Below are 19,866 nucleotides of genomic sequence, written 5' to 3' on the forward strand. Positions count from 1 at the left end.
TTAAAATGAATGATTATAATATTAATTAATGTACTAAATTATGATACTTTCAGAAATTCATGTTGCATCATAGACAGTAAGTGCACTATCCTTCCCTCTGCTCAACAGCACTGGCCTCTGATAAATTTCACTATAAAAAAATCAAACATGACTTTCACCAAATGTTTATGGTAATATGGAGTGAATTTAAAAATAATTACAATAGAGCCATAAGAATAAATCAAATGCTGATAGACTCTGATCCTTAAATCAATTAGATCCTATTTACCAAACAGGTTAGATGGGTGGAACTGGAGCATCTCCTTAGCTCATTAGCTTTTCTTATGTTCTTATGCTCTATACATACAGCCTTTGCTAAAGTGTAACAAAAAAATTCCTTTTAGCCTGGTAACAAAAGCAAACCCAAAATATAAACAAGGACATTATTATCCACTATAAATTCTATTATGGCCCATCTACTTCTTTCACAGTAAATGGTCAATGTCAACTTAGACATTGTACAAAGCAAATGTTTTCTGCATACATTTGATTTTATTCCAGAAATATTTTAAGTATCCATAGGGTTAGTTGTCAAAATGATTATGTTAAAAAAAACTAAAAACAGCTATCTTTATGTCTTAAGCTGTTCAGAAACTGGTTTGACACCCCTGAAGTATATTGAGTGTAATGTGAATTTGATACTATAACAGATCTAGCTGTGAAAGGATGCCAATGTAAATGAAAATAAAAGTAAAGCATGTCACTTTGCAAAATATTTATTTTTGTATTACTAAAATACTTGTGTATTGTTTTATTGAAAGAAAAAAAACAAAAACTGGGCCATAAATCCATTAGGTGAGCTCCACATAAATACAAAAATGTATACAATTCTTTAACAATCATTAGAAATAATGGAAGAATATGGTTATTGATCCCTCAGAAATGGTGTTTTACTTCTTTATTTTATGTCCTACTTCTTTACAATTATCCATACTGCTTTCAGTAGTTTTTTCTTAAAAGTTAATTAATAACTAAAAGTAAGTTTTTCAGATCTTTGTAAGCACTAAAATGAGAAGAGATGTGTATTTTCCAATGTTCCTTTTGCAGTAATTTCTCTATTGCCTTTGACAAAAGGGGTTAATGTTAGTAATTCTATTATACTTTTTTAACAATCCAATTAATTAATGGAAAACAAATGAATACCAAAGTTAAAAAAGCAAGTGCAATATCATTTTTTCTCCCATACAGTGAATTGTGTCATTCCCATAATACAACTTTAGTGCACAGTACAAATCTTTTACTTTTGAAGACAATAAAAAGAACATTTTTGTTACATAATAAAACGATCACTTTTATTTCTTAAAAAAGTCACAGTTTTGTCATTGGTATGTGGAGGTTATTCCAAGGCCCCATCCAGAGCTCCTCTTCATCGGACTGAGTCTGATCACTCTGAGATTCTAAAGGCTCTTTAATGTCCTCGTTGTCAACAGTCGACTCTTGTTCATCCATGCTGCGTGGTCTGTCGTTCCGGCCTTTCCCTATATTAGACCTTGAGGCAATACTGTCTGGTCCCGTGGTGCTTGAAGCTAAAGAGCCGCCAGATGGTCTGCTGTTCAGATTGTCATCAGTGTTAGAGGTGATGGCCATGGGCAGTGGACTATTGAGGGGCAGTTTCTCTTCGTGAGTTACCGCGAGCTTGTCAAGCTTTTTAAATTGTTTCCCCAGCCTGGCTGGGGAGTTCAATTTGAAGTTGTTCGAGTGGCCTGTTCTTCTCGTCCTGATAATTGAACCGTTTTGAGCGAGATAGATATTCCCATTGATGTTGCTATGACTGTTTATGTTGGACAGACGGTTTCTCTGGGACTCGGGTGCACTGTCCTCCCCTGTTGAACTTGTTTCATATTCCCGGTCAATAACTAGCTTGATCCTTTTCTTTCTCCCATACTATAAATAAAAGAACAAAGGACAGTTAGTGCACAGGTACAGTAATATACAAGACATTTTCTAATCACCGCATAAAAACCACATGCATGGAAATACTGAAACATTGCAGTTTATAGTTTAACATTATTTTTATTGTGTAAACTATAAACTTTCTAACAACAAAAACTATAACAAAGCACATAGTTAAATAGGAAGGACCAAAAAAAATTGTTAATAATTAAATATTCAGTAAGGCACATTACATTAGCCAAAGTAGTGTGGCTAATACTGAATAATTCACTAGCCCTAGAGTGTATCAGCTCATAGTTTTGGTATGGCTCAGGATGTTGATCATAAATAAAGAAAAGCAAGAACTTCAACTCTTAATGAAACTTTAGATAATACATTAGACGAGAAGACTGAAAAAGTTATTCATGAAAAGGTCTCAGGTGTTTATGTTGACTTAATTTATGTTTTGAGCCAATGTGGGAAACAAATATGCAGTTTAAAGTATAAATCACACATTAAGGAATATTAAAATTGTATAATGCAGTAGACCTCATTTAGAATGTGGTGTAGTTTTAATCCTTGTCTTATAAAAAGGTTACAATGGAATCAGTCCAGGGCAGAATAACCAGTTTAAAAGAATTGCATACGCTGTCAGTCTAAAAGAATTACAGTACATCTTTTAAGTCTTGAACAGAGAAGACTATGACAGGACTCGATTCTGTAAATCAAACATGAACCAGAGGACACAAGTTGAAAGTATGTGGAAGTGAATTTAAAATTGCAGGGGACACTTCTTTATACAACGGGTTGTGGGAAAATGAAGTTACACAGCCATATTATTGAATCTTATATCCTGTCATCATTCAAGGAACAGCTGGCTAAGGTCTTTGGTTTGCATCAACTAGCTACCAAACAGGCAAGATGGTCAGAAATGCATCCTCTCATTATGTTCTCATGACTTAAAGAATCTCAAAGTAAGCAAGACAACCATGGTTTCCTGCCTCTCATGACATTTCAAGAGAGAACCTTACATCATGAATAAGGAAAAGGAAGTAGAGAGAACATTTCCACACAGATAATAGAGCAAACAAACCACTCAACTCAGGTGGGTCACAAAATAACAGCTTACATAGCGGTTCCAGTTTTTTTTAAAATGATGTTGAGTCACCCTCAGCCTCTGAATCTAATGATCCATCATTCGATCCATCCTCATCCTCTTCTGTGTCCTGGGGTGTCCCTCGGACAGACTGTTGAGTGCTGTCATCTGATACTGTTCTGGATGCTGATTTTCTACTGCTTTGACCACTCATGCTAACATCAGACTGTGATTGCTGTGTTGATTTAGAAGCATTAGAACTTGTGGTGCTCACCAAAGATTTCATTGTACTACTGTTGCCGCTAGCAGCTGATGTAAAACTGCTCCTTGAAGCTTTAGACTTGCTCTGACTGACGTGACTACTCACAGATGTCTTTTGAGACACTGTTCCTTCTTCATCACTCAGACTTCTGACTGCTTCTGACTGTCCATCTCCCTCATCTGCACTAGGAACCACACTGCTCTTTGTCTCTGTTTCCTCTGTAATTACACTCTGGTTGCTTATGCTTTTGCTTCTCTGAGTAGAGGCACTTCTCTCACTGACAGTGGATTTTATTGACATTGTGCCTTCACTCATGTCTTCCGTTGAGTGCTTACTTTCAGTTTCTTCATCTTCCTGTTCTTCTTCTGAGGCAGATTCTTCTTCCTCGGTTTCTTCTTCTATAGTGGCCTCAGATCCTCCGGTTAGAGTAGACAATCTAGACCTGTAGCTACTACCTGCAGTTCTTGAGCTTCTGGAACTATGCTCACTGCCTGACAGGGTTTTCTGAGAACTTCTGCCCGTTGACTGTTTGCTACTTACACTTCCAAATGTTGATCTGCTTTCTTCTGATTCGCTAACTTCTGACTCACTTGTTGGTGCATCAGAGGATGCCTGAGAGCTACTTCTGCTACGAGGTGAGCTTTTGGTCTTTTCTGTAGTTGCTGAACCACTGCTTCTTACACTCCCTTGTCTACTTTCAATTGACTTTCTGCTGGTGCCAGCAAAGGAGGATCCAGCTGAGCTGCGAACAGAAGATATCCTGGATCCTGATTCCTGATCTTCAATGGATTCTTCAGAAACAGCACTTTTTATGTCTTCGCTGTCATCATCTTCTTCAGTCTCCTGCAACTCCTGCTCTGCCTCAGAACCCTCTTGTTCAGTTCCAGACTCAGACTTCGATTTGCTCTCCTCATCTGAGTCTTCAAGGTTCTCATCCTGTTCTTCATCAGAATCAACTGTGCTTTCATTGGTTTCATCTTGGTCCAATGTCACTTTGAGGTAATCTTTGTCTTCTGTTGACAGTGCCGCACTACTCCTGACTGAAGATTCATCTCCAGATTCTTTTTTTTTGTGGCTGCTGCCCTCCTCCTCTGATCCGCTCCCCTCTTGCTCACTTTCACCAGTGATGTTGATGGAAACTTTTGATTTCTTCTCCTCTATTTCAGAGTCACTGGCTGCTTGTGACTGAGACTCTTCTTTCTCACTACCAGCGGCAGAACTTCTGCTAACAGAACTCTGTGATTTCCTCCTCATTTGGAGCTTTTTTGAGATGTTGATGCGTTTCAGCACTTTCCCTAACCGTTTCTTTGCTGAGCTTGTGTCGTCTGCTGATTTCTGAAAATAATTTCCATTTATCACCTTGCTGCCGGACGACCCACTAGCAATGCTCTCTTCACTATTGACACGACGAGCAGAAACAAGCTTTGCATAATCTTTGCCATCTCTTTTAACTTTCTGGAGTATCATTGGAAATATTCTTGCTTTTTTCCATGGAGAATAACGGGAGGTAGAAGGATCTGGAGGTTGATCTGGAACTAATTTACTTCCTGCTGCTAATTTGCTAATATTCATAACTGACTTGAGTTTCTTCCCAGGGTCATCCTGAGCTCCACTTGCATCTGTACCACTATCTATAGTCTCTGCCACTTCTGCAGCAGCAGCCTGATCAGCCTGGGGCTGGTCCCCAAAACCAACTCTCTGAGGTCTCCTAGGTGGAATTCTGCCTGGCCTTGCCCCCTGCAACAATGAAATTTTCCCAGGTTATCAGCTCGGATATACAGTACACCCCCTAAATATGAACTGTCAGGGTGGAGGTATGTATTACCTTAACTATGCTTTACAATTCTTCCTGTCTTAAAAACACAAATCATAATAAAGATACAATAAAAAAGTCTTAAATGCTGAATATATTTGTATCACTGTATTTTTTGGAACTAAAGGACATCAGTCCATTAAATCTATTTAATTCCATCATGAACAGTGGCAAGAGAAGCATCTCTAGGTTCATGTGGGTGAAACAGCCCTGTTTATGAAATTTCCTGTATGAAAGAATAAGATTATGAATAAGAAAATGGGAAATTATTTTTATTGTATTGCCTAAGCAAGGAAGAAAACAGAGCATGAAGAAAACATCTGGGAGATACTAATAAGTAAGAGATACTGTTTTTCTGAATGAAAAAAAAACTACTTTTACAGATGGAAATGTATTTTGTTATACTAATCCAAAATCTTGTCAACCAACATCATTTTTTGTAAGTATCGTTTTGTGATTTTTTAAAGTGTGTTTTAACAGTCAAATGAAGTTGCTAAATTTCAAAATTACTTCTGAAGTTCAAAGGATATAATATTTTTAATGCAGAAATAACATACTGTACCATCTTCAGTTTTCTGCAGATTTTCTAACTTTCTAACAAGGTGTGTGCACCTACATACTGTATATACTGTATATATACTGTACATTGTATATACATAAACATTTCAGAGAACAATAAATTAGAGAACAAAGAAAGATCTGCAAAACCAACCAAGAGTCAGATCTCCTGCAAGAAAATCAAATCATTGTGGAGCAGTGGTTAAGGCTGGATTTTTCTGTAAGGTTGTGGATTCAAAGCCCTTCTAGGATTTCACCCAGATATACCCAGAGCTTGCTTCCTCCCAGGCAAGACAGGTACACATTTAAGTAAATTTAGATAAAAGTGTCTGCCAAATACAATAAATGAACAATAATTAATGCCACATAGACCCATTTATACAGGTGGTAATTAAAGAGTCTTTAAAAGTGTGACTATTGGAACCAATAGCTTTGGTTGTAATTTTAATATATCTCAGTACATACAGTATGTAAGCTAATTGAGAATGACAATTTAGAGATATACAAGCATATATGATTTTGGTGTCTGTAAAAAAAATGAAATGATAGCAGAGGTATAGTCTGTATCTGTATATGTCAAACACACAATGTATAATATAGTATATAACAAGTATCACAGTTCCTTTTAAAATAGAAGCTTTTTAAAGATCCCATTTCTTTTCAGGAAGTCTTGCACTATATTTTCTGATTTGTAATTCTTAGTGGGACATCTTTATATCTCAGGGTATTTTTATTACAATGATGTTGTTCATCCACAAAAAGTACTTGGTTTTATAAAACATTTAAATCCACACTCACACGCACATCCTTTAATTCATTTTTAATGTTACATTCTTGGTGAGACTTATAAAAAGCACTTTGCTCACAATGTTATGTTACTGAGAGTGCTTTGAAAAAGTTAATTTAGTTCTGCAGCAAAAGTGTAACTGACAAAAAGCAACATTTGTAAAACAAGATACAAATATTCTGATATCATCATCCAAGTGAAAATGTAAGTAAAACCTGTATCCTTTTTGTTGGGAATAGAGGTGCTAACAATAAATCCATTACAACATGTAAATAAAAGTCGAAAGTCTAAGAGCTTAAACTCAAAACTGTCACTCCATGGTAGGTTGTGTTCTTCTGAAAACAATCCACCATGTTTTAAAGATGTATTCAATTAAAAGGCCATTCAGTGTTTATCCAATTATGCGCAATGTACAATGAGCATTAACAGACAGATTTTCATTTTGTCAAATGAAATCTCATATTTTAATGTTATATTCAATCTCTATTTGAGGTCAGGAGAATCTGAATGGCAGCAACTTGCACAATCATCAATAAAACAAGTCACTGAACTGTTTGAGCTGGGTTACATTTACAGTATAATTGGTTTTTGCAACATGAAATTAAGGAGTACTAGAGGACTGGCAAGTAGCACACTTGAAGAAGGCTTCTCAGCCGAAACATTGTGTTTTCTCTCTTCTCTTTTCAGCATGAAATAAACCTATTACTTGTTCCTTAATTATTAAAAATGATTATATACTCTGGCACTAAATTCCATACAAATGTTAAAGTTTGCCACCTACAGTTATCTTGTGTATTGCACACATGCACATCTATAAGCAAAGAAATGGTAAATGAATAGTACCTCTCCTTCAGCTGAAGACCCATGTGGACTGTAATAGTAACTCCCATCATCTTCCATAATCACCTCTCCATACTCATCATACATTCCTGCTGGAGAGATTAACCTCCGGCGACTGCCATACTGAGGCAAGTCGTACCTGAAACAGAAACAATGAACTCAGCCATCAGTTTATTCACAGAAACAGTTGGCCAACACTGCACTTTAGTCAGGCAGTTCTGCATTAAGAAGCAGAGCTCAACACCAGAGCAAGTAATAAGTATAGTAGCCCTTGTGCCAAAGGTCAAAACTGAATGATTCAGAAATGAGTCTTGCTTTATCTAGGTCACACATACTGTACATTAGTGAGTTCTTTGTTCATTACCTTGGACCATAATGCAATGAGGAGATCATTTAGATCTTCAGTGGCACCTCAGTGATGCCAGTTAATCTGCTCTTGATGTACAGTGCATGAGACCTATGATCATTCTGAGTTACAAATTAACAATGCTCCACTATAAAAAGGTTAAATTTGTACTATGTCTATCCCCTTTTGAAACAGAAACATACTCTCATGTCTATATGTCTACCTGAGGTTACTGAAGAATATTTCATTTTATATACTGTACTCCATCTGAATTGAGGTATGACACTACCATATATGGGGACTGATTTATGATGGATTGCAAAATAAGTTTGTTACCATTTGTTCTGAGGGTAAAGTCAAACTTACCAGGGAGGAAAAAAATTATAAGTAACTTTAATTGTTATTAAATGGGGACTGTTAATTTAAAATATTTCATCATAGTTACCATCTGGTAACATGCAATTTATTTTCCAGCTTGAAAATGCTAATTGCATAAAAAGAAAGAAAACAATAATAAATCTGTCTCTTTTTGACAAACTGAAAATTTAAAACACAACGGTTATGACTAACAGCTTCCAAGTCTTTATGTTGTAATTCTTTTAAAATGTTTTAATTCAGAAAGAAAATTGCTATAGAAATTTCTCATGTGGTACTATGACAATACGCTACATATCCCATATTTACAGGCTTTTAGCAGATCTCTCATTTAAGTGACACAAAGCAGCAGGTAAGTGCTTCTGTCATCTGGTATTATTATACTGCACTATAGTCCAACGTCTGGCAGCTCTGCTAGTTAACATCTTCCATCATGCAAAACTATCAGGATCTCTCCTGGGTGCTGGAGTAAATTCTAAGAAATGAGCTCAGAGTACAACATTTGATCTGCATCTGTTCATATAACCATTGTAAACTTTACTGTGGACCATATGGGTAACCCTCACATGCATGCCTTATTAAGCCACCTGCCCTGCTGTTGTTGTCTAAGCAAACCAAACAAGTTTATTGTTACTTCTGTTTAAAGAAAATATATTTAAAAATGTTTAATACACTGATATCAAAAAGCACACCAACTGTAAATGCCAAGCATAGCTCCCATTTCAGTTTAAAAAAATCCAATATTATAAACACAGTGCTGCATAATGTCACATATTTCCAGATCAGCTCCACTTTAAATGCATGTGATGCTCTAGGTGCATGCTGCCCAGAGAATATCGATGAATGGTTTAAAAATCAACATTTAAAGAACAGAAACTTACCCATGATCGTAATTATAATAATCCTGTGTGTAATATTCCTGTCCAGGATCGATACCTGATTCCATAGAGAGCTCCTGCCATTAAAGCAAAATCATTATTCAAAGACATTGCAGCCTCTAGAAATGGTAAGAAAACGTCCAGTGCCTGCTACAGTAAATTACATGCAAGAATGCCTCAACAGTTTCATAAGTCATAATTTTGTACCTCTGGTCTCAGAAGAGATGGCCTCAGCAATTGCTGTTGCTGCCATAGATTAGTTAAAAGACAAGGAGAGAAGGAAACAGAGAAAAGTTTTAAAGATTTATTAAGAAGAAAATAGATACAGAGGGTTGTCTGTACTCAAGCATGGCTGAAGTCCAAGGAAAAGGAAAGCTGAAAGTAAGCAATGCTGATCTGTCCATGTCTAGATTTGTCACACATTTTGAGCAAATGAAACAAACTGCACACACCATTCAAACCAGACAAATGCACAAATAATTGCTTTTCTAAATGTTGCTGTGTGACACGTTATCAATATAAAAAGTCTTTGAAAAAGTGAGAACATAGTTACAAAAGACCGTATATACTATTTATATGTAAGTGTCTAGACTAGTCTGATAATTCTTTCACTTTTGAAAAAAGAAAACTGAAATTGCTCACATGTCTAATGAAAAAATCCCACAATCATACCACTGTTTTGTAACTACAGAATACAAAAATCTCCAGAATACCTACCTCTTGTTGTCCATAGCCACGCCTGCAGGGAGAAGAAACAATAGAACATAAAATTAAATAAATTAGAATAAGTTTTAAAGTGTTTTGAAATGAGAAAGAATTGTACTTACTGTTTGATGTCTATGAGTGTGATGTAGTATCACACACAACTTCAGCCCATTGTACATTTTCAAAAGATACATTGTTTTGGGGCTGATCTTCTTTCAAGGCATTTACAAGGACAATATAAAAAATACAGTTCTTTCATTCTTATTTGGAACAGAATAGAAAACTTAAGAAGACAGTTTGGAACTAAACTACAGCAAAGCAAGAACACAGGAAAGGAAAATCACAATGCCTTTTTATGACTAATAAAAATGTACACTTGAACACAACTGATTCATTGCCATCTGGTCTATCATCTGTTTTTGTTATTATTTTTGGAACATGAATCTGTGGATAAAAGTTTGTTGAATTCACGCAGGAAGTGGGGTAATTTCTACAAAATTACAACGAACTAAGGAACCTTATTAAAATGTATAGTAAGGGAAAATAATTACACAAATCATGAAAGGAAATTTATAGAAACAAGGAAAAAATCCGATTTTAGAAACATTAGAGTTAAATGAATGCAAGTCCAGGCCTGGAAGCAACCCCATACTACTGTACATGAAACTCCTGGGTGTTGTTGCATAATATGATTGTAAAGCTCTTTAAAGGCATATTGTGGGTCTTCATGTTCAAAACTGATTACATTTTAACGTAGAAAAATCCTAATAGCCTATTCATGTGAAACCAGTTAAATTTAATTCAGGACCAAGCACTAGAAATGACAATGCTACAACCACTCTGAGGTGGAGGAGGAGAAAATAGTTTAACACTGTGCCAAGATTAAGCAAGTTCAAAGGCAAAAGGCTGGGGAAAACATTTAATTACATTGGAGACAAAAATAAAAGACAAAGATGTGCATCTATTTTAATCTTTAATGTCACCATGCGTAATGGCTTTGAATTAAAATTCAGCACATGCATCCGATTATCAGAGGCAAATTACTGCAATTGTCCTTTGATGTGAAAGTAATGAGGAATTAAAATGAAGATTTATCACTAAACAATGATTTGTGACTTTCATAAGACTTTTTGATTTTTTTCTGCCTTCATGATCTGACATAATCTGTTTGTTCAGCAAAGCCTCAAAACCGTACAAGTTCTTAAACTCCACATGCGGACATTGAGCATGATGAATAATATGTTAAATGAGGTCGGACTGTGCAATCTGGAAACTAAAAAAGAAATAGGTTTTGTAGGCCTGCCATCATGAAGTACACTATTTCTTATAATCCTCATTTAACAAGTCATGCATCCTTTTTGTCTTTCATAGTAAGAAGAGGTTCTGCCCCTACTTATGTGGTATAATCAAATCATTAGGAAACTTATTTATTACAGAGGACAAACCGTACCCAATCCATGGAAATAAACTCTTCTTTGAGTCACCTGTGACGCACTTTGCTGGCTAATAACAGGATGAATTATAATTATGTGCGACTGTGACACAAGCATTTGTTTTGGGAAAAAATCCAATAAAAGCCAAATGTTTTCTGGTAACAGGCATTTTTTATAAAAATAAATAATGTCCAAAGACAAAAATAAGTAATAAAACAAAAGGAAATTAGCATCCCTTATGTACTGTAATCCATCTGCTTGCTGGAAAACACAGTAATAACAAAAATGTATTTAAATCTCCAATGGCAATCTGTTCTTGATAATACACCTGTTAGCAAAACTCCCTCATGCTTGATTTCAGACACTTACTGTATGTTTTTAACTCCTTCATTCTCATAATACAAACATTCAACTATTCATTTCAATGTTAATTTCAAAGTTGAATTTGACAGGACTCAGCTTCACATTAAGTCCATTTCCATTAACCTCCAATAGGTCTCCAATAGATGGATACATGAAGGCATGGATTTCCTGAGGGGTGGCACAACACATAGCTGGATTTACAGTAACTCTGGGAGTTTAGAAAGTGCAAAGGAAAAGTTAGGAAACTGGTATCGGCATTCCTACATAAGACAATTTCTATCTTCTATGTCTTATATAGTAGCTCATTACCATTAAGAACTGTTCAAGTTAAAAAAGCAATATAGCTACAGTATAGCTCTTTGCTCTTTATCAGAAGCTTAGAAAATGTAGCTCTAAATAGTGTTCTCAAGTGTCACTAGAAGGAGCCCAGGATATCCCCATACACAAACTGATAGGTGTCCATCTTTTTATAACTCAACACCCATTGCAGAACCACTGGACCTGCTCTGACACTGAAAAAAGTGCCTAAAAATATGGAATGTCTCCATACCTCTATAGCTTTGATCAGCATGTCATTAGAATAGTTATTGTGTGTACTAGATGCAATTCAGTAAGAAATATCAGAGGTCATCAATGCAACCATGTACAGTATAACTTAATTTTCCCACAGGTTTCTTACTGAATACTCCAAAACTAAAAAAAAAACTTAACTGCTGCTAACATTAAAATTAGATACTGAAAAAAATCTAAAACTTCAAGTTTTTTTCTCATTTTTTTCTTACCTGCTAGCAAAAACTGAAAAACAAAAAAGAAAATCACATAGTCTACCTCCTGAAGAAAAAAAAACCCAACGTTTTGAAGAGAGATGAAAAAAGATAAAAGAAAATTGAATAACAGTGATTGATTGGATGGAAACAACATATGATGACAGTGTTTTAGCAGACATGAGTTGTACACAGTCAAAGACCCTGCAACTAAAATGAATGTAAACTTCTAAAACAATAAAGAAAAGTCCTCTCAGAGTACATGAAAAATAATTAGACAAATATACTGATTATACTGTAAATTAGAGGAAGGGTCATGTGGTGTGATTAAATTTATGCTTGCAGTGAAACATTTCATGTATTAAACATAACATGCTGAAGTGTAGCACCCACCTGGATGATGTGCCAGTAAGTTCACCACACACTAGCCTTCAATGGGGAGGAGAACAGAGTGATGAACCTAATTCATAGGTGGGGAATGTTAGGAGGCCATGATTGCTAAAGGCCAGGGGGAAATCTGGCCAGGACACCAGGGTCATGATTAATGACCATGGAGAGTCAGGATATCAGTGTTACATCTCATCTGTAGGACAGCACCTTTTCTGCAGTATATTGTCCCCATCTAACGATCCCTCTAACACCTCTTCCAGCAGCAAGCTTAGGAGGTCTCCCATCATGGAACTGACCAGACTCACACCTGCTTAGCTGCACGGGGCTGCCACTTGTGAGTTGAATGGTGATATGCCTGCTGGCTTAGTACTGATCATTACAAAGCAAAACATTATACCTTAATTTAAAATCAAGGTTAATGTTGACCAAACTTTTGTAATACGTATTTAAATATAAAATAGTAGATACAGTACATACTGTATTGATACACCTACACATATACTGTATGTACAAATGTGATGCAAGTCTTCTGTCGGTGCTTATATAGACATTATTTTAAATACAAAATTCATAATAAAATCACATTTCTTTCTCTCTTTCACAACACATAATGCTCAGCAGTAGTGAATTCTTTGTACTGTAGGTCAAGAGTAATTTGTTTAGTGCCATGCAATTCAATATGAACAATAGTTATTTGGTGAACTGCTTGTTTACAAATTCTACATAGCTCATGTGTAAATAATAGATATCATCCCTGAAACTGTACAAAATAGGACTTGAGTACTGGATGGCTTATTTCACAGAACAGGCTAGAAGACCACTTCAGAAGGATTGCTAAAGGATTCGTAGTCTTGAGTAGGCATTAAAGTTGTTTCTTTCAACAGTTTATACAGTGTGTGAAACTAGATTGTACATTAGATGGAAAAATGAAATGAAAGTGACAGCACTGTGCATTAAGTTTGTACAAAAGAAAATAAAAGAAATAAAACAAAAACAGAAGCACACATCACACCAGTTTAGCAAAGCTTTATGTTGAGGAACTATTCCCAGAAAATTCAGAAACAGTGAAACAAGACCATAACATCACCTTAGACCATAGCAGGACATGTAGAATTATGAAGTCATGGGAAGCAATTGCTTCTAATTATTGATGATGAGTAATGGAATTTCATATAAATATATATACATGTACATAAAGTTATAATGTATGATGTTTAAGCATCACTGTATTAGAATTTGTTTCAATGCAATGCTATCCATTTTTGCTTTATATTTATGTAACAATCTGCAGGAAACAGCTAAAGCCTATGCATGTCATATTTTTTCAACATATGGTGCCTTATGCACTTAAAACATATAATCTATGCCAAGAAAATTACATCACATAATTATTACACCTGCAGAGATCTCTGTAAAATACTGTTTTTAAAATGTATATTGTATATAAGACCTCCAGAAGAGCTTTCAAAGTAACCTTACAGTTCTGAAAACACATTTACAACAGGTGGAAAATGCATGAAAAGTGAAACAAAAAACAGCGATGGAAAAGGAAACAGAGAAAAATGACAATTACAAGACAGTAGACTGAGATGGAAATTGCTTTTCAAGCTCCTCCACAATACAGTTCAAGCTACTGTTTGGCTTGCTTTGGTCCTCTTGAGTCTCTGACTGCAGTTTTGCAGTTTCAACAGACACTTGCGGTTTAGGGGTACTCTTCAGTGCTTTGTGGTTTTTGTCTATTTGACTGTACATGTTGGCAACAGATTTTTCTATCGCTGCTAAATTTTGGATGTTTTTGAGAATTCCCTTCAGCTCCTTCTTTGGGACTGGTGTTTGGGGTGCAGGTGGAGGGATGGGAGGAGGAGTGCGCAAGGACACCGGGCGCAGGGGCGACACAGAAGGCATGGGAGGCAGGACAAAATGAGGAGCTGGCTTTGCGAGGGCAGAGGGAGAGGAGCATGAAGAAGGAGGGAGCGGAGGTGGAGGTGGGGGTACAGGGAGAGGAAGAGGGAGAGAGAGGGGGAGAGGCGGAGGGGGAGGTGGAGGTGGAGGAACATCTGGAGGATCTGGGATGACCTCTACTGTAACCTCACAAGGCGTGTCCAACATGTAAGCAGAACAGGTGGAGCTGGACTTCCTGAGGATGGGTGGAGTGGGCTTATGAGCCGGTGGGGGGGAACCATAAGAGTGGGTAATGATGATAGATGGTGCAGTCTGTGAGATAGGAGACAGCGGTCGCAGCGAGCTACACGGGCTCCCCAGAGAGGGAAGCAAAAGTCCAGGATTTAGATCTAGCGTGCTTCCTTTTATTTCTGCCTGGCCACTTTTTGGCGGGAGTGGAGACTGCAATCCCCTGGAATCCCGCCTTTGCTGCTGGTTCATTTCCTGCAGGGCCTGCTGCTCAAATTGCCTGGCCTGTTCCTTAACAGTCAGTTTTGTCTCCGTGTCCTTACTGCTGGGACTGGCCCTACTGCCCCAATTCTCTTTCCTCCCTCTCAGCTCAGTTTTGAACAATTCCATCTCCCACTGAACAGGATCCATGACTACTTGTCTGCTGAGCGTATCATACATCTGCCGCCTGTGAAGCCGTGATGGCAATGTCCATGAATGGTGAGACCCAGCAGAGGGAAGCTTCAGGAGAGACTCTTTTAAGCCGAGTCTTCTGGAAGATGGCCTACCCAACAAAGCCTTCCTCTTTTGTGAGAAACCAAGACCCTCTGGGCTGTTCCTACTGTCTTCGTCATACAAAGGGTTTTTGGTAGTGAGAGGGTTTTCATCGGACAAGAAGGTAATGTTACTAGCAGACTTTGGAAGATTGTTGTTCAATGCTCCATTGGAAGAGGACTTCTTGTGTGCTGTAATGGCACGTGAAGCGAATGTGCTTATAAGTCTTTGTCGATCTCCTTCTTCTAAAACAGACTTTTTTCCCCTGCTTTGTTGAAAATGGTAGAGAAGAAAAAGACTTGAAAGAAAAGAAGATAATGAGGTGTAAGGAAATATATAGGAGACAGAATTTAGTGAAAGAAAAATCTACTGTGCCCCACTCTCACTGGAAATATAGTGCTATCTCAGTCTATTGAAACTAACACTTTCAACATGTAATTAATGTCCGTTTGACACAATAATTGCACTTTAGATAAAGAAGCTTGTCTAAATTCTAAGCAAATACTACAGGAATGTTAAAAAAATGAGAATTTAAATTTTACCACAGTGGTGCCTAAAATGGAAATTCCAAGCCCTGTATTCTCATAGCAGTACACCTTTTAACTCTATTAACTTCTGATCTAACCAGTTTTCAAAAGCTCTGCTGTAATGAGAGTGGAGTGTGTGCGCTTAAAATTGCACACAACTAATAGCTTTGTGTCACAGGGAATTCACTATATCTAAGACAAAATACATTTTAATATGAGTGCAAGCAAAATGTCACTTATTCTATTTCCCTGTGACTAATGTATAAAACAGTCATAGTGTTTTACTAATTAATCATCTCCATACTTTCATGTAATTTATAGAAAAGGCACAGACAGCTACTGTAGATGGACCAAATGAGCTCCTCTTTTAAACTTTATTATGCTCTTAAAGACTATGACCCCACCAACAATTAGAACTTCTTAAATTTGCTTCTTTGCGATTTTTTTATTATTTTGCCTGATTTTCATTTGCAGAAGTAAAACCATCACTAAGTACCAGGTTTGTAACTTGCAGTTTTCAGGTGGGTACCAATTCATACTTAATCTGGAGCAAAGAAGACAATTTTACTTGTTTTAGATTTAAGTGGTTTTGCACTGAATATTAATGCTAAAATTCTAATCAATTCAGCTTTTCAGATATACTGAAAATCTTTCTTAGTAACTGCTGTGTCATTTGAATTGCACACAGTATTATTTATTCATTGAGGTTAGCTCTTTATCTAAGGTAATTTGGCAATAAAACAACTGTTTTATATGGAAAGACACTTTATATGCTACTGGTTAAGAATAAAAGCACAAATACATGTCAGATATTGAAGATCGGCTGCCTACAAAGAAACCCAATAGCAGGAAACTAATAAAACATAAAGCAGCCTGCATTGATAGTACTAAGCAGTACTAAATGCTACTGAGAAGCCATGTAATTTACTTAGCTTATACCGTAGGTCCAATTTTCAAGTCACTGATAAAAAAACTACTTACTGATGCCTGAATCCACACATTGGTTATGAATGGACATGACCAAGGATAGACAAAGGTAGATGGAAGAAGTTAAAAAACAAGGAATGATCAATTACCAAAACTGTAAATAAATTACAGGGTATATATATAAGAGTTTGCTCCTTCCTAGATCAGGAACACACCTGACATTTTGAGCATTCTTGATAAAATACAACAAAATCTAGACCATTGGCCAAGAAAATCTAGGCCACTTCCAGATACACAACACCTCGATAACATTTTCAAACCTAGGAGAATTTTCATTCATTTTGAAAAATCTGTATTTAACCTTGTGATATTACATGTGCAAAGAATTCACATTGGTTTCTCAGGTATAAATAAGATGTCGAACAAAGTGAGATGGATTTTCACAGGCCTGTAAATTCTGTTTTCAGTCTGAGTAATTTATTTTCCAAATCCATCCAACGCTTGTGGCACACTTCACATCAAACTTGTGACACCTTCAATGCACTTGGAAAAAAATCAATCAATAACTTCTAAAAAGAAATAAAGCAGTTGTCTGAGTCTATATTTAGATTTGAATTTTGAAGCTTTATTATCTTAAATTAGCCTCAATAAAACCTTGCAGTGCAGATACTCAAAAGAAATGAAATATCTGCACAGTTGATCAAACTTAAAATGGTTGCACAGGAGAAACATATCATGAGAAATGAACAGAATAAACTACAGTTTGCTGTATTTTGTAAATCTCTGTTCTCTGTTTACTTTATTAGTGCTAAAAAGGCAGTGGTCTTACTCTGTTGCTTTTGCCAAACCATTACAATAATATTACAATAGCCCTTGATTATTCTTGTATATAATTGCATGTGTAGTATTTACCATAGTCACAAAATGTCATTACTAGCAATACTATCCTAAGTGCATAGGATAGTATTTACTTCTTATCTATACATTAAAACTATTTCATTACAGATTTTTTTAATTAAATGCTGCATTTATTCCAATTATTCCAAAGTGACATTAACTTTCCCTGTTCTACAGTCATGCTTGACATGTTTCTGTTCATTTATTTTTCCTTTTAATCCCAAGATATAATATTTCCTACCAAATTTAAGATTATATTTTACTTGAAGATGAAATCCAATTGGATTAATTGCACCATATCAGGCTACACAAATCTGTTGAAGCATGGAAGACTGATAAATAAAAAAGGTGAAGAAAGTCACAGCCAAACTCCTTTTCCAGCAAAAAATGATTACATTGAAGAGAAGCACAGAGCAGTCTTGTTTACCTTTTGGATAAACTTTAAACTCTTATTATTTTTCCATAGGGCAAAATCCATTGTAGGAATCGAGGTCACTGAGAACCATTTGACCTTTAATCTGAACACATAAATTGATTTGAGATTATATTCATAGATTTATAGAAATACACATTATGAAAAAGTACTTACATAGTGCTGTCCCCGAGCTCTTCGTATAGATTATTGGTGGCACCCCCTGCAGTTTTGCCTGCTGGCAGTGCCATCTGGATTCTTGCTGTCTTTGCACACTCTGCCTGTCGTCTTTAGTAATTGGAAAGAGAGATATATGAAACCCCAGGTATTGAAAGCAATGTCAGCATATTTTAAAGAAACTTACATGACAACCTAAATAAATAATTGACCATATATATTACCCATAATACCAAGCAGTTCAAGGATACCATACCCACAGGTACATTTTTTATTACTTCTAGGCCTGGCTTTTTCTTCTATTTTCATGCAAACAATGAATTTACCCAAAATGTGAACAGCTAATTAATAATAACGTGGTAAAATAAGGTTTTCAACCCAAAGGATCACAGAACATATACAGTCTCATTTGGGCAAATCTGTAAGGTTATAGACTTACCCAAATTACTTATGGTTATGCAAATGTAATTTCTGCCAAAGGTGTGCCCACCAAATATTGGGTTCACAGGTCTGAATAGTTATGCAATGAACATATTTCATTTTCTTTCTCTTCAGTTTTTTCTGACATTAACTGTAAATTATCTTGTCCTTAGAAGTCTTCAGTTTAACATTCAGGTTTTAAATCAAATTTTAAGTTGAAAAAAATGTGAAATTTTACAAAAGGGTCTGAATACTTTTGCAAGGCACTGTATAAATGCTATAGAATAAGTAAAGGTTTATTCCATGCTGAAAGGAAAAGAAGGCGGCTCCACAACTGAAACATTGTCTCTTTTCTTTTCCTTTCAGCATGGAAGAGACTTTTATCTTTTCCTTAGCAGCTTAGGCATGCTGACACAGCTACTGTACCTATTTGAACTTCTTTAATGCAATAAAATACTGCATTCCAATAATGTATAATAATACTTACTCTTTAAACCTGATAATAGGCAAGGCAGAAACAGAAAAGAGGGAAGCAAATGTTAGTAGTTATTCAGAAATCTACAGTATATATATTTTACTAGATGGCTTACAGATGGCATAATTCATATTATGAAAATGTAGTTTTTCATTTTCATGCATTTTATAGTTTTCTTCTTTAAAAATAAAATTCCATTTTACACTGGTTAGCGGAAATTCCACTACATAACAGGTGGTGCTAACTGCTCAATCCACAAGGTGTAGTATTCCAACATAAATACAATTTCTTGAGAGACACCCATGGGCTTTAATTTAACATTCTAGGATTTAGCCCCTTGTTTTCAAGCTTTTTCTCTTTAATACTATTAAGAACAAATAGTATATTGTAATTAAAACAATATCCTCTGAACATGGCAGTACAATAGACAGAATGTTGCAGATTAAAATCCCACTATACTGTGAGTGGATCACCCAAAATGCCCTTTGTTTCATTTCCCAGGCTCTACAGAGCTAGTTGGCTACACCTCCAATAGTGTACATGCTCAGATTAGTACAACAATTGTGACCCATCTGCCATTTACACATTAATTCAAACAGCAGTGCTTAAATAAAGCCGGAACAGCAAAACCTAGTCATCCAGACAAATTCCTTCAGAGGATTCACGTTCCTCAATTTAAAGTCTGTTATCCTTCAAAAACAGCACTCTGTTTAACAGTCACTGGCATCTTTATGAGCATTCTCAGCAAACAAACATCTAATTTTGCCATATGCTGATTTCCTTTCTGTTCCTGTTTATTAAAATCAAAATGCTGTAGCGTCTTTTTCAGCTACAGCATTCACAACA

At 36.0% G+C, this 19,866-nt stretch overlaps 1 protein-coding gene across 1 annotated transcript in view; it reads right to left on the minus strand.

Moving 5' to 3' along the window:
• Positions 1-746: 746 nt before the first annotated feature.
• pcdh15b (protocadherin-related 15b) overlaps positions 747-19,866 on the minus strand; it is a 190,866-nt gene continuing 171,746 nt past the window's right edge. The window contains exons 30-38 of the mRNA XM_088915772.1: positions 19,033-19,041; positions 18,126-18,236; positions 14,604-15,483; positions 14,272-14,453; positions 9,584-9,605; positions 9,074-9,112; positions 8,870-8,943; positions 7,271-7,406; positions 747-1,923 (exon numbers count right to left, since the gene is read on the minus strand). Coding sequence (XP_088771898.1) covers positions 1,348-1,923; positions 7,271-7,406; positions 8,870-8,943; positions 9,074-9,112; positions 9,584-9,605; positions 14,272-14,453; positions 14,604-15,483; positions 18,126-18,236; positions 19,033-19,041 — 2,029 coding nt within the window. The 3' untranslated portion in view covers positions 747-1,347. The remainder of the gene's footprint in view (positions 1,924-7,270; positions 7,407-8,869; positions 8,944-9,073; positions 9,113-9,583; positions 9,606-14,271; positions 14,454-14,603; positions 15,484-18,125; positions 18,237-19,032; positions 19,042-19,866) is intronic.

Source organism: Atractosteus spatula, chromosome 5 (genome assembly GCF_055471065.1).
Source record: "Atractosteus spatula isolate fAtrSpa1 chromosome 5, fAtrSpa1.hap1, whole genome shotgun sequence".
In the NCBI taxonomy this organism is placed as follows: domain Eukaryota; kingdom Metazoa; phylum Chordata; class Actinopteri; order Semionotiformes; family Lepisosteidae; genus Atractosteus; species Atractosteus spatula.